This window comes from Dermochelys coriacea, chromosome 4 (genome assembly GCF_009764565.3).
Source record: "Dermochelys coriacea isolate rDerCor1 chromosome 4, rDerCor1.pri.v4, whole genome shotgun sequence".
NCBI classification, from domain to species: domain Eukaryota; kingdom Metazoa; phylum Chordata; order Testudines; family Dermochelyidae; genus Dermochelys; species Dermochelys coriacea.
Window position 1 is genome coordinate 126879875 of NC_050071.1, and position 16169 is coordinate 126896043.

The window sequence follows — 16169 nt, forward strand, 5'->3', positions numbered from 1 at the left end:
TTTACAATGGTGCCATGATGCCAGGCCCACACCAGGAAGGGGCCCATCATGGACCCATTTAACCCATCCACATGGCTGGGTCTGGCCCACTCCCGTGCCCAGGACTTGCTGTGTGAGCGGCTCCCAGCCAGCAGGTCCCGCTTGCCTTTAGGCGGCTCGCTGCCCAGCAGCTGGACTCTGCCATGGGAGCTGGGCAGGGCTGCTGGCTGTGGGGCTCGTGGGCGTGGCCAGGCTGGGCGAGTTCTCGGGGGTCATTTCCCAGGGGTCTGTCCCTCTCCCCAGTGTGGCTCCAGCTCTGAATGGTCTCTGTTGCCAACCACCTGTGGCATCCTGGCTGCCTCCCTGGGGCCAAGCTGCTTGGGACTGGTGCAGAGACTGGGCTGATCTTGGCTGGGGAACATGGGGAGGGTTAGGATGGGGAGTTTGGCCGGACCCCACCAGGCAAATGGGTCCTGAGGGAGCCTAGTCGGGGCAGGCCCCACTCTGACTCCGGCCCGACTGATCACGTCACTCCCAAGGGGCCGGAGCAAACCTCACCCTGGGACTGGGGACATAGAGGAGTGCTGGGTTTGGGGTTGGGGGGGGGCAGAGTGGCACAGCATGGGCCCTCCCCAGAGGGGAAGAGGCACACTGGCCGCCGAGGACCGGGTGGACCAGTGTGTGTGTGTGTGTGTGTGTGTGTGGTGGCTGCCAGTTTGTAGACAGTGTCCTCATGCTGGGCTGGGCAGAGCAGGGCTGCCCCGGTGCACTGTGCCCCATTGCCCTGGCTGGCCCCTTGCTCCGGGGACTAACCTCTTCTGTCCCCCGTGCCATGCCCCATTGCACTCATGGGGGGGGGCGCAGGTATGTTTGGCACCAGGCCCACAAAATTTAATCTGGCCTGGATGGATGAGGGTGAGGGGGTGGAAGGGAGGAAGCGAGGGTCTCGGGTCAGCTCTGCGCGGGGGGAGGGAAAGGGACAAGGGTTTTGCCCAGCACCGCATGGGGCTCGGGCAAGTGGCTCAGCCAGCTCACGTGGTGTTGGGGTGGCAGAGGTGGGGGAGTGTGTGTGGGTGAAATATACTCACTCTACACCAGCTTCATCTGACAGCCTGGCTGGGGGGGGGGACGCTCAGGGGGAAGAGGAGCAGGGCTGAGGGGTGGGGGGGCTGAAGGGGATGGGGGGGGGCGCGGAACGAGCAGCAGGGGAAGGGACCAGAGTGCTGGTTTTCTTGCAGGGTCACCAAATGAGCCACTGCAGTAATCTGCCACTGGATGGCCAATCCTATCAGCAAACTGGAAGGTTGAAAGTTGGTTGCCTGAATGGGCAGACTTGCTAATGGTTCAATTTCCCACCTGTACGTTCAGTATGGAAAACTTAAACTAAGGAAAAGCAGCTGGCTCCTACGTGTGTCTAGACTATCTATAAGTTATAAAACCTGCCGGGGGGGGGGGGGGGCAGTCAGGGTTTCAGCAGGAAACATCCAGTAGCCTCCTTTGTGAGAAATCTGTTTCAACAAGCAAGTCATTCAAGGGCCTTTGCATCTAAAAGGGTAGGGCTACAGCTTGAACTAAAAGAAGTGGTGTCATTTTTGTGTGGCAGTAGTGGTGTATTTTTCTGTATGAGGCCAGTACACAATGGTCTGAGGCAAAGGACAAATTCACCTTTACTGAATATTAGCCTCTTCCTTCTATTAAAAGGGAAGGGTGCCAAAGTTTAACAGCAGTACCAGGCAAAAAGAGGCAATCCTCTAGTGAATGTAGTTGGGGATGCTGGGGAATATGCCTAGCTGAGTGCCAATACTCTGGGAAGGACGGCAAGGAACCAGTGACCATTTCTGCCTAGGTCTATTCTCTCAGCAGTGCTCCAAACAGGGTCCATAGGTCACCTGCTGCTGGATTTATCAATGGCCCACTTGGCCAAGGCATCCATGGTCCAACCCTTTCTGCATGGTTGTAGTTTTCTATCTGGCCCCCCCTTAGTGCACACCTCCTGGTGTAGTAGAAGGGCTCTATGACCATGTGTGTGTGTGAGAAAGACCTGCCCTCCTCCCCCAAGTCATGCGGGCACATAGAATGCATTAGTTGTAATGGAAGTGCCTGGCCGCCATGGACAGGAACAAGCCAAAGGCAATTGCTTCTCCTTTATGAGGAAACATGTCAGTAAGACTACTACCAATGATGCGGTTGTGAAAAAGGCCCGACTGAGCAACTCTGTGCTAGTTTGTTGCCAGGGTTTCATTTCAGCTACATTTACTTGCTCTGAGGGGCTTAACGCCAACCCGGTTTTAGTGCCGTTTAGCTTTGTTTCCAAGGAAGAGTGGGTGGTTAAAAAACGAATGCAGCTGGCAGATGGCCTGCTGCTTAGGGCTGACCATCTTAATGACTCCCTTGCTGTTTAGCCAGTGTTTGTGCACTGGTCTTCATTTTAATGTTCATTGCCAGCATCCTGTACTGTGCACCGCAGTGAGGTCCTGAAGTCCAGCTGTGCTGAAAGGCTGTAGAGCTGGCAGTGCATTTCATGGAAATCAGTCAAACATTCTTCCGTCATTGCCCTACATGCTATGAAGCTGCACCATGCCAAGGATGCCACTTGATACTGACAGTATCCATTTACGGTTCAGTGAGAAAGAATGGTCCAGTAGTTAAGGCAGTCAGCTGGACCCAGGTTCAAGGTCCTGTTCTGCCATAGACTTCCTGAGTAATGTTGGGCAAGTATCAGTTTCAATGGGCATTAGGTGCCTCTGTACACTGAGGCTATGGGCTTGTTTACTCCATCTGTAAACTGGGGATAGCAGTGCTCTTGTACCACAGAGGGGTGTTGTGAGACTAAATCAAAAGTGTTCGGCTATTAAGGTAGCAAGGTGTTGTACACTGTCTACAATACTTGGAGCCAGAACTAGGCATTTTAGCGCCTGCGGAGCGCAGGCATATTTGTGCCCCCTACGCTTCTTTTTTGCATCATTTTTCCACCCTGGGTGGCTGCCCCGCTCTGACCATACTTATTTCTGCAATTCTCAACATGTGGCACACACCCCTGCTGAGTGACTGCAAACTGTGGTGGTGCAACATGGTTATTTTAAAACCCCTCCTCCTTGGTTAGTAATAGGGCAAAGGGAGCTGGAGCAAGGGCTACGAGGCCTTCACAAATTTGGATGTTTATGCACCTGCCTCCTGCCTGACCTTTCCATAATCACAGCTGCGCTGTGGCTCAGGTGGGGCCTCAACAGCAGCTGAGAGGCAGCTGCTCAGGCAATGAGGGATTTCCCTCCCTCACCTCCCCCCTCGTTACAAATGAGTATTTTATATTTTGGTCAAAAACCCACAAGGTGAAAACCTTTCACTTGTCAAAAACCAATCAGAGCTTTTATTTGAATTTTCAATAAGTCCATGAACAATTTTTGATGTGTAATTTTTGTCACAAAAATAAATATGTTCTTTTAGTTATGTCTATAGAAGAGAGTGAGTGAGTGAGAGAGAACATGCGTTTCTGTTCAAGGTTAGATAAACCTTTGGGATAGTTTTTAATCCTGTTCTGAACCTGCCTGTCCACTCCCAACCTAAGTTAATGGATTTCTTTTTACATATAAAGGCTTAGAACCCAGTTATACGTTAACTATCTCATTTAATTTTTCAAAGCATTTTTTACAGACTATATCAGAGGAAACATACTGCTCCAGAAACTGAAAAAACTTGAGTCCCCTCCTCCACAACTAAGTCAAAGCCTTTTAGGTTTGTTTTTGGGGTTGTTTTTTTAGCACAGGTACAAAAAAAAAATCTTGCTGTGCAGGCAAAGGCTATGATTGCCCCTGGGAGGGAATTTGCAGAGCTGGACTCAGGCTAAACCCTAAATGGCAATACTGAGACCTCAGACACAGCAGTGCAATCGCCCTCCCCCGTGGTTGTACACTTATATAATACAGACACAGACCAAGGGGCAGCTTTTTATATCACATACTCAATACACTTCACTGCATGGCTCCAATCAGCTGCTTGTATGCAAGCTCAGCAACAAGTCACGTGAGCTATGCAGTGATTTAAGTGGCAGCATTTAGACAAGGATTTCATCTATGCACAGCACTAGTGGGGGGATTTTTTGGGGGGAATTTACAGCTCATTTTACCAAGGTAGCAGAAGCGCTAAGGCAAGTAGCTGCAGAACCCATTAAGTTGGAATCACCTCTTAGGGTTATGGCTACACTGCAGCTAAGAGCATGCCCCCGGCCCAAACACACAGACTCTTAATACTACCTCCTCTCGAGTTAGTGTGCTAAAAACAGTCTAGATCCTGCAGCACCAGCAGAAACTTAGGCTAGCCCCCGCCATGCTCAGAGCCCCCCCCCCCATTGGGGCTGAATTTGGGCAGCTAGCCTGAGCCTCCACTTCCACAAAGCTAGTTTTAACACCATTAACCAGGCTGCGTGGCATACTCCCCGCTGCAGTACCCATACCGACATGTCCCTGTGGTAGGAGACCCTTGGACCAACCCCACTGAAAGGGCAGTGCACTGTTGAGTTTCTCCTGGCATTGTAAATCGGCTTTTAGGAGAAGTTTTCTGTCACCTCAGTGGGGCTCAGTTTAGCTTATTTGTATTATACGGTGCATTGAGCTCTGCCCGTGTGACTGAGGGGTAGAGGCCATGTGGTTTTTATCCCCTAATTCACATTTCCCTACAGGCAAGGGGTGTTAGGAGGATAAATACATTGTAGCTTGTGTGGCACTCAGGTAATAGGGACAAGGGGTCAGGTAAGTATCTAAGGTAGAAGGAGATAAAACAGCTTTTTAACCAACTACACCAATGTGTGTGTATTTGTGAGTATTTGTAATGGGTATGTTGTTTGAGCTAGTTTAGCTACATTAAACAATAAATAAAAGGAAAAGAGACATTGAAGAGAACAAGAGGGAGGGTAGTCCTGGGGGTAACACAAACCTGGAATGCAGATGATATAGATTCTATCCACACGTGACCTTGGACAACTGGTTTTAACCTTGGGTTCTCAGAGTATATAGCTGCCTAACTCCCATTGAAATAATGGAATTTAAAACCTAAATACTTTTGAGGATATGGGTCAAACTCTCTGTACCTCATAGCCCTGTCTCCAGAATGAGGATAACACCTCTTCTTTCCTCTGTCCTTTGTTCAGAATATAAACTCTTCAGAGCAGGAACTATCTTGCGCCCTGGGTATAAACAGCACCTTGCACCGTTAGGCTCTGATCTCAGCTGGGGCTTTAGCTACATCTGTGGCAAGTTCTAGTATTGAGCACAAATTCTCAAGCAGTTTCCACAGGTATCTGCAAGAGCCTCAAGAAGCAACTCTTCTTAATTACCATACTGTATGCGATTCCAAGCCAATAGTCTGTCAAATGCAAAGCTTGTCTTGGCAGACTAATGTGTGTGTGAACACAAGGCCTAGTTGTGACTATCTATTTACATATCTTCAGAAGAACACACTAACTATGATGGGATTAGTCAGTGAGTGCTTGGGGATGGTAAAACGGAGGCATGTATGACACATGTATTTCCTATTTGCCAGTGGGGGGCGGGGGGGAAGAGAGAGAACTGGTATTTTTACTGCAGCATTTCCACTGCTTAATTTTCTGAAACTTCATGTACTCTAAGAACAGTCAGTAATTTCACTGCAATGCAGTTTAGAAATAACTTATGTAAGTTTTAGATTTTATTCATTCATACATTTACAGCAGTTGCTTTCATATTACAATTCTTTCATCTTTTCAGTTTTCACTTATAAAAAATTAACCGAATAAACCTTATTTATCCAAATTTATCACAGCAGGTCTGGTTAATTTTCACAGTTACAACGGCCATCAGAAACAGACTTAAGTACCTACAAGTCATTCATTTACAATATCAAACTTGGTTCTTCCTAAAGACACACTGCATTCATTTCAGAGCTGAGTGGATATAGTGTTTCAGTACTCTGCTAACGGAAGATTGAGTAGAGAGATCACTATATTGAGTAGCAGTTTATAGGCTGGGACTCCAATGCCTAAAGATGTACTGAGGAGTAACTTGCATATATAACATTTCTTGCCACATGCTGTAGTAACTGGTTTGTATGGATATGGACAGTATGTGAACATTTACCAGCAGCACTGATTATCCTCATTGTGTGCTGCCACAGAAAAGTACATTCCTTTAGTCAATCTTCTGCTACTGTTGAGTCAGAGTTGTAGCGTAAACCTGGATTAGGAGACTGCAGAAACAGACACTGCTCTATGCTACTTTTGACAGTGCTCTCATCTATCTGCTGAAAGGACAACCCTCTCCAGCTAGGAATGGTGGATTACTTTAACTTACTTTTAAGATTCTACCAAGAAGATACTGCATTGTATAAAGACTTGGAGTGTTTCTATTGTCTTCAAGCTGGATGATTGTGTATCAACAAGTTCATTTCCAATCTGACCTCGTCTCAAAGACCAACGGCCCATTATAGTACTTAATTCTGATCCCCAGTTACAATAGCAGCACTTGATTGCCAGCATGTTCATTACTATGTCTTCATTTACTACTCTCCCATTCTCCTCCCCCTGTCTTTGCAAACGCTCATTTTCTTTACAGTAGTAATTATTGCTGTTTTAAAGTATGTTCATAGGAGAATACGTCTAAGGTTTTGCAGCCGCTTCCTGTTACAAGGTACAGTACATACCATGCTGAACATAGAAAACACAAGACTTATTTCACATTGGTCTTGTAGAGGTATGAAGAGATGCAGAACAGGAGACTGTTGAGGGGAATCTGAGCTTCCATTGAGGAGCATGTTAAATCTGATAACCCATGATTTTTACTAGGAGAGCACTCGACTGGACACTAACAATTCTGCTAATCTAGCCCCAATTTTTTTAATTGACATTGAATGGATATTTCTGCAAATGCATACTACGCAATCTGTTTAAACACTACAAAGAAGTGATTTTACCTTAACTGCATTAGTTTCAAGAAGATTTTTTAGCCTTAAAATAACGCAAGCACACAAACTGCTTAAAGATAACGGCCCGGCACAGTCATAAGAACAACCAAAAAGCAGTGGATGCTTTTGTTAAAACCCAGTTATTAAAAAAGAAAAGAAAAGAAAAAAAATACATACAAGGCAAAATGTCTAAACTTAGCTTTGGCTAAAGGATATTGAAAACAATATTAATATATAGTCATTATGCTTACAGCTGCTGATTTCACATTCAAACGTGTTACTTATAAAGAAATTTACAACTGCATTATGTATTTGTTACACTGTTGATTTAATTAACTTCCACCTTTTACTATTTAAACTTTAACAGTAAACTCTTTCCTCTTCAAAAAACTATCCATGTTGCAAAACAAAGAAAGCATTGATTTATACACTCCAAATGTTGACTTCTAGCTTATTGTTTTAAAGTTATTGTCTTTTAACTACACTCTCAGTTGTTTACATTGCATGCTAACTTATTTTAATTTCAGCTAAAGATGCTTAGAAAGATAATTCAGGTAAGTCTTTTAGTGGCAGAGAGGGAAAATACAACATCTATACATATCCCTCTGACTGAGGAGAGGTAAAAACCTTTGGCTACAAACACAAGGGTATGAGATTTCTTGATCAAGGTTTGGTGTGAGTATGGTTTGAGAAGAAGCAAACTGATCCTTTTGCATTTTCAAACTGATTTAATGATTGCACATCCATTAATTTTTCTTTATGTGGCATAGTGTATGCAACCCCAGGACTCCAAATGGCTTGGAATCCGAACACCTTTATTAGACTTTAAATAGAGTGCATATCAATAGCATTAAACCAGGCTCTAATGAAATGCAGGCTTAGCGCAAATTTAAAATTAGATGGTTAATTCAAAAGATAACAGGAGCTGACTCTTGCCTTTGTGTGTCTAGCAATTCTGAACATCTTGCAGAAAGGATTAGTTATCCAGTCATCTGCATCTCAGCCATAAACTCTGGAAAAATTAAAAGGCAGAAGATACAGATCATGAACTGATACGGTTCAATGCTACAAAGGACAATAATAAGGACAGTGACAGCCTTCTGAAAACATCTAAGCAACTGACTTTCATTGATCAGATTTTTTTTTATCTGATTGCCTGATTCTGCTCCCAATGAAATCTGTGGGAATTCTGCCACCCACTGCAGTGGGAGCACAAGGGTCTAAGGGCCTGACCCTGCATCATGCCGAGCACCCTCCATTCCAACTGAAGTCACAGGGACTTAGAGTGCTCCTCACTGCATGGGTTTGCATCCTAGAAGTGTGCACTTCAGAATAGCAGCCAGCTGAGGCCTAATCCTGCATCTCATGTGAGTAATAAGAATACTTGGATCTCAAGTTTTGCAAAAGTGACTTGCCTCAGGTCACCCAGCAGGTCATTGGCAGAGGCAAGGACACAGCCCAGGTTCCCTGACTTCCAGTCATCTGCACAGTCCGTGCTCTGTCACTGATGTACATAAGGGCTGCAGGATTGGGCCTCTGGACGTTAATATGTTACTCATGCCACTTGATCCTTTACAAGGAAGTTGCACTAATTTTTACATTGATAAGCTATTGTACTCTACTTTCATATGGAGTTTCAGTGACCATTCAAATAAATAATTTGTTGCTGTTACATTTCAAGATCACAGATGCATAGACCATTGTTACGGTATTTTACATTTTAGTTGAATTCTTGTTTTCATTTCAGATAAGCACTTTTAAGAACCAAGCTTCTTCCTGCAACTGTACAATCAACTAATCAAAAACTGTTCAACCCTTGACAAGATTTAATTACATAAAATTCCAGGCTGTTACACAAATACTCATTTTAAAATCATACAGGCAAAGTAATGAACTGATGTAGCGATTTTAAAATCAACTTAGTTCTACAAATTAATCACAAACACAGTTCTTGGAATTAAGTTTCATCCCCACAAGTTATACCCAATAATTTTGTTCCATGGATGCACTAGGAAGGAGAAACTTACTCTACTGACACATGTAGGACTCTGTGCATAAAAACAGTATCTGGAGCCCACAGTCCTGTGTGTGAATAGAGACTGCAATACAATTATGGAGAGGGGAACCTAGGAAGCATTAAAGTGGTATTGAAAAATAATATTGTACATATCCTGTAGCAGTAGTAACCTAGGGGAAAGCCCCGCGTCATCCCTCTCAGTGCAGAATTCTGAAAGCTCCCATGGCATGAAGCACTGTGAAGTGCCTGTCAAAGCGGAGATTAAAGCGGCCATTTCTACACCTTCTGCAGGTACTGACCATTTCACTAGAGGGGGAATGGCATGAGTTTCTGACAATATCAGTTGAGGATGCCTGGAGAAGATTAGAACCCACTTTCCATACTGCTTTAACCACTTAGCATCACTGAATGGAACTGAACATTGTTAGGGGCCTAGATTCCTGCTGCTCAGGGTTAGATGTCAATGAGACACGTGGTTTATAGGTGGCACTGCTCAGAGCAGGCACCAAGGGGCCGGTTCTGCCCCCCAGTTTAGCATGCACACACAACTCCTGTTGTTTCAGCGAGAACTGCCCAGGTGTATCCCAAGGAAGGCTCAGGTGCTAATGAAGTTAATATTAGACACATGTGAATCAAATATTTATTTTTCCCTTTAGTGATTTACAATTTTAAGAGGACTATACAATATATTAGACCCTGATCTTGCAAGGAGGGTTTAGCCAAGAGGATCCTGGTCCTGACCCCGACCCCAGTCCTGCAGGAATCCACACACATGGAGCTCATGGTAGGATCAAGGCTGCAGGCAGGAAATCTGTTTTACAGCCAAACGAATCACCAAAACAGAATCCTGACACTAAAATAAAAATTAACTAAAAAGCTGCAACCGTGACGCTGACAGTGCAGAATGGGGCAGAGAGCAGGGATAATCCATTTGCATGCATGGGAAAAGCAGGCAGTGGCACAGCTGTTGTAAAATACTAAGTTCTATTACTTCTTAAAAACATTCTCCAGCTGAATTCAAGGTGGTTATAAACTCCAACCCTTATGATGAGAGATACACACACACCGAATCTGTGATTGTTCCACCACGTTGTGCATCAGTCTGGAGGACTTGCATGGAAATACTAAAATGGCAGCTCCTTTTCTCACATTGACAGCCTGTTCATAGATAGGGAATAGTAACAGGTGTCTAACCACTTATTAAAATGGAATTTTTATAGTCTCTTATTTAGTACATAAATTAACTCTTTACAGTGTTAGAATAACCCCCCAGAAAGATCCTCTAAAGGTTCTTTCAATTGCAGACTTAGATTGAGAGTTTCCCAGGGCAGGGACCGTGTCTTAAATCTCTTTATATAGCCCCTTACACATTTACTGCTGTATACCAGTGTTAAATAATGACAGCCAGTCAGAGGAGGTTACGTACCTGCAACTGGAGGTTCTTCAAGATCTGTACTCCACTGTGGGTTATGCACACACACCGTGTGTCCGGAGCTGGAGAATTTGAAAGTAGCGTCTGTTGGTCAGCGCATGCGCCCTGGCTCACCTCATGCCTCTGACCGAGGGAATAAAGGGCAGAATGGACCAATTGCCTCTCCAGTTCCTTCTCCATCCCAGATCAGGGAAGATCTGAAGCAGAGGGGAAGGAGGGCGGGATGTGGAATACAGATAGGGACCACACATCTCAAAGAATCTCCAGTTACAGCTAAGTAACCTCCTCCTTTTCTTCGAGTGATGGGCCCTCTAGTATTCCACTGAGTGTGATTAACAAGCAGTGTCTCAGCAGGAGGCTGGTGCGAGGAGGCAGACACTAGGGCTGAGTGAAGGACAGACATTCCAAAGGAGGCTTTAGGAGAGGAGCCCTGGACTAGGGCATAATGTCCCGTAAAGGTGTGAATGGAGCTCCACATGGCTGCTTTACCCCCATCAAGGTGGGGCCCTTCCTGAAGCGATGCCATAGTCACTGCTTGTGCTCTTGTGGAATGAGCTTACCCCATGGGGCGTGGTGGGAAGATTTGATAGTGGATAGCAGAATAGGATGTAATTAGAGATCCATTCGGAAACCCCCTAGCTGCAGAACACTTGTCTCCTGATTCGTTCCATTGTAGCAAGGAACAGTCCTGTGGATTTCCTGATTGGTCTTATTCTGTGTAGGTAAAAGGCCAAGGCTCACTGCACATCGAGGGTATAGAGTCTCTGTTCCTCTGAGAAAGCGTGTAGTTTAGGGAAGAACACAAGTAAGCAGATCGACTAGTTCAAGCGAAACTCAGCAAGAACCTTGGGGGAAATCTGTACAAAATGCTAGAACTATTTTCAAAACTAAATCCTATTTTAAGGGCCAAAGCTGAAGCTACAGACAGAGAGGTTCTGATCCGGACCATGAGACGACAAGGAGGAACTGGAGAGGTGGTTGGTCTGTCCCGCCATTTATCCCCTCAGTTGGAGGCACCAGGTGAGCCAGGGAGCATGTGCAGACCAACGGACACTACTTTCAAATTCTCCAGTTCTGGACGCATGGTGCACATGTATAACCCACAGTGGAATACAATAGGGACCATCACTCGAAGAAATGTTCAAGCAGAATGAAGGAGGACTGGTATTGTCACAAGAAGTCCGCCCAGCAATATGGCTTCCAGCAGCAGTAGGTTCAGAGCAAGCTGCATTTTAATACATAATGCAAAGCTGGGAGTTTTCGTGGTGAGAAGTGTCACCTCACATGTGCTCTGGAGTTCTTGCTATGAGAAAAATGGATGTAACTATCTTTTATGATACCATTTAAATATATAAAATCCGAGACTATGGATGGATAAAAACAAAAACAAAGTCTTTGATCTTGCGGTCTCTATACAGACAGGGAGACTTGCCTGGGTAGGGACTGCAGGAGTTCGCCTTTTGGCCCAAACTGGGCCCTCTGATGGGAAGGGATAAGCATTAGTAGTCTGTAGCCTGAAGTCCACAGAGATTCTACAGGAAATAGAGGGGATTATCAGGCTCCAAGGCTGGGTCCATATTAACATGCTTGGGGAAAGTTTCCCCAGAAATGCAGGTCCAACAACTAAGACTGCACTGGCGGGTCCAGTGTTTTTAACCTCTGAGTTGTCTAACCATATTCAAAGGAGATCTAGCAAACAGCAATAAAGATACCCAAGCCTTGTCTACACTAGCACTCTCACTCCTGCTACCAGAGGTGAAGCTACTGTAGCAGCTGGAGAGTTCCCTGTGAATGTCAGCACAAACAGGGCTTAGATTAGTTCGATTTCTACCAATCACTCTGGTGTCATGGTTTGGCAAAACGATAGCAAGACATTCAGCAAGAACTACTTCCTTTTGGAGATAAAGCTAGTGAACAGGACAGACAGCAATGGCTCCTGGTGTTCTCACCCAACAAAATATTCCAAAATGCATTTCTGACAAAGCAGGGGTGACTTCACATAGGCATTAAGAGAAATAAATTTACACAACAATAAATCTCTAAGAGGCAGCATCTTGATTCCGGTCTTTACAACTTCGGTGCCCAGACCACCTGTTTAGAAGTACCGAGTTCCCATAGCACCTTCCACGTTGCATATTTTAAAAGCATATCTCGCCTATGCAAATCAAAGGTGTTATGGTCAGAGATACAATAATAATGTTACAGTTTAACTTTTTTTTTTTTTTTTTTTTTTTTTTTTTTTTTAAGAAAGTTGGTGACTTAACTGTGTTTCTGTCTCTGCGGGAGATTAGGGCATTTGAACCAGTTTTGGCTTATGACAGATATGAATGAGGCATATTACAAAGGCACAGGTATCAAATAAAACCAAGAACATTCTTTTAATTAGACACCCCGATAAAAATCAACAATTAAATGTATGCATTTTCCCCTTCATTAAAAGACTAGTTATTTTCATTATCTGGAAAGGTTTTAGTGCAGTGACTCTACAGCAACTGAAAAAAAAAATAAAAAAAAGGCACAAACTTTTTTTTCTTTCATGTTTGCTAAAACTTTATAATGGTCTATTTTTACCCAGGTTAATAAATCACTGAAAGCAGCAAAAAAATATTATGCCAATTTCTGTACACTATACAAAAACCCCTACCCTCCACTTCAGGAGAAATGTACAGCATTGAAAGACTTAAAAATATATAGTAGCCCACAAAGAAATTGTGTTAATTAAGCTCTTGGTCTCTTGAAATAGTGTCCTCCATTATCTACTTTCTCCGTTTATTACTGGGACAATATACCTTAGGGCACTTTTATGTATGGTATAGATTGAGGAAGGCAGAAATCCAGGGCTGAGAGTGTGAATTGCTTAACAGAGAAATAGGACAAAATCTTCCGATTTGGTTGTACCCCCACCCTGCTCACTCCTTGATCTGGTATTTCATATGGAGGCTGGGATCTGTTCTCCCACCCTGCTAGCTAGAAGTAAGAGCAGACAATGAATGAAAAGGCTGGGCTCAGGAGACTAACCTCACACCCTCTTGTCAGGCTCCAATTTCTCTACTGTGAAAGCTGCCTTTTTCCTTAACGCTTGCTAAGCATGTGCAGGCTTCCTCCCTATTGAAAGAAGCACCCATGGAGATGCTCCCGCCCTTGATAAGCAGGAATTGCACAGACAGTCCCGAGTTTGGCTCTCCGATCTAACTGGCCAGTACCATGGACTACCAGCCAGTTAGGAACTAATGAACTCTGGACCCAATTCCTACCTTTACATTGATGAATCTCAGTGCAGGAAAGACCCTGGACTGGAAGTGAAAGGCTAGCATTTTTGGTTTCCACCTCACAATATAATTCACGTGTGTTCTGTCCCACATCTTATTAGTTAAGCCTTCTGTCTGGGTCTTCCTTTCATTCTTTCTAGTACCCTTCTTACTTGTCTCCACTATTTGATATGACAAGGATAAATCCGTTTCCTCCTCTCTGAAACTCTCCTACCTAGTTGCTTCTACTATAGTTAGAAGTGTTAGTAACATACGTTCAGTCCCTTATCAATTTCATCATGGTTTTCTTTCCCACACCGCACACACAATACTTCATAGAATAGTAACTTTTTTTTCCAGGAACTTAAGTTAAAGGGTGTTTCCCTTTAAAGGTTATAAAATAGCTGAATCCCACCACTCACCCCAAATTAAGTGCCACCAGAAATGTTTTTAATATTTCTGATACCACATTTTAAAAATTAAAACCTACTGATTTTCCCCCGACATAATTCATGCAAAGTTGTTATTTGTTTAAATAAGTTATAAAAATTGGTATTTCAGGCTAGAAGAAGCTGTAGTCTTGGCTATTCTTTTGTTGGCAGGCACTGTACATACATATTAGGTACAGACATGCCGAATCTGCTTTGCATTGCTTTTTGCATTGTACAATTCACAAATCTGACATCATTAAAGCAGTTAGTTACCTTTTATGGAAGGCTGCAGTGAGGCCATCTACAATTATTAAACAGCAGCTGGTTAAGATAATATGTATGCTCCCCCCCGCATACTCCCAAAATGCAATTATCTGTCACACATTGCTTGTCTGAAGTGTTTAGATTTGCTGCTCACATTAATGTGCAAATGTGTTGCCATAGGAACTGCAGCCTCCATTATGCTTCAATGACACCATTCAGCAAAAGCCAAAACAAATATAAAATTTAAAAAAATTAAAAAAAAAAAACGAAACAAAAAAACAAACCCAGAAGGCAGCAGAGAAACTCCAGTGCACATGCGGAAGTCTGGCCCAGGACTGCAGGTTATGCATGGATACAGAACAGCGCAGGAGATATTTAAGTTTGATCTTACTTTACAATATGTTACAATGGGGCTCAGAGTTCAAATGGTTCAAGTCTGTTTGCTGGCTTAGGAAGGAAAATGAGAATGGAGAAAAAGTCATGGTTACTGGATGCACCAAGGTTCTTTCAGATATTTGGCAGAATGAGGCACATCCAAAAAAAGTGCAACACCAGTGCCTGGATGGCAGTGCTGTGTGTTTGAGTGCGTGCACACACTTCCTCTTCATGCATTGTAGCAAGCGTTTTTTCACATTTTCTTTGAAAACTATTAAACCAGTAATTTATAGTAAGATGAATGCATATTTTAGTTACTGGTGCATGAAATACTGAGAAATGCATTCAAGTAATATTTCTGCACTTACTGTATTATGAATGTCATCACTACATTATTTTACATTTGAAAAAAAAATTACTATGTACACCAGACCAGTGGTACTATCATGTTTGTAAGTTTCTGTGCTTTATGTAGGTACCTGGGTAAGATTGGAACAACAAGCTGTAGATCCACTCTGACCTGCCAGGTCATTAACACTGTATGCATTAGGAGAGCAGTACTTCCAGCCTCAGCACCACCACCTACAGCATGCGAGGAAGGATCCTTATTTTGTACAATCAAGCTGTACAAAGCAAATTAAAAATGAAATGAGGGAACGAAACAAACAATTGAAAACAAAAACAATGAAAAACAAAATAAGGGCAATTTTGGGGGGGGATGGGAGAAAAAACTTTTTTTTTGCTTTTGTTTTCATTCTTCGCGCAGCTGCAGGCGGTAGCGGTGGTAGCGAAGCTGGAAAAACATTCTCTCTAGTATGGAATGTGTCATCCCAGGGAGGGTGTAGTGTTCAGTGATGCCCACATGTTTAAACCCTAAGGATTCATACAGCTTGTGGGCTGCCATCTTGACAGCTGTGGTTCCCAGTACAATGGAAGAATAGTTGTTGAGCATGGCAAACTCCAGCACTTTGCGGCCCAGGGCCTTGGCAATCCCTTTACCCCGGAAGTTGGAATCTACGGACATGCGGCGCAGCTCCATGGTGTTGTCTTCCTCGTTGCCTCTTGCAGCCACGATTCCCACCACATTTCCATCCAACACAGCTACCCAGAAGCAGGAGCCTACAGAAGACAAAGCAGAATCTGAAGCTGAAGAATGTAACTGCCCTTCTGCATAAGCCTACCTGGGCTTAATACATCACCTTAGGCCGATACAGAGCCAGATTATAAAGTTACTGAAATCAATTGGAGTTGTGCACCCAACCTACTTAAGTGCATTGACAATCCTACTGGGCACCTATCTGCATAGTTGGGTGCCTAAATACCTTTGTGCATCTGGCCCAAAATTGCTTTCTTAAGACTGACAAGAGATTGTTATTGCCCAAGAGGGAGACGTGTAAAAAAAAAAAAATCGCCTCCAATTTGAAATATAAGACTTCCTATTTGAGACCAAAATTGTAAAGGACATTAGACAATACACCAGTGTAAGGTGACCA

The 16169-nt window shown here is 43.8% G+C and overlaps 1 protein-coding gene across 1 annotated transcript in view; it reads right to left on the reverse strand.

The window, feature by feature from the left end:
- Positions 1-5640: 5640 nt before the first annotated feature.
- The window catches only part of NAT8L (N-acetyltransferase 8 like), a 63696-nt gene continuing 53167 nt past the window's right edge, over positions 5641-16169 (reverse strand). The window contains exon 3 of the mRNA XM_038400351.2: positions 5641-15795. Coding sequence (XP_038256279.1) covers positions 15428-15795 — 368 coding nt within the window. The 3' untranslated portion in view covers positions 5641-15427. The remainder of the gene's footprint in view (positions 15796-16169) is intronic.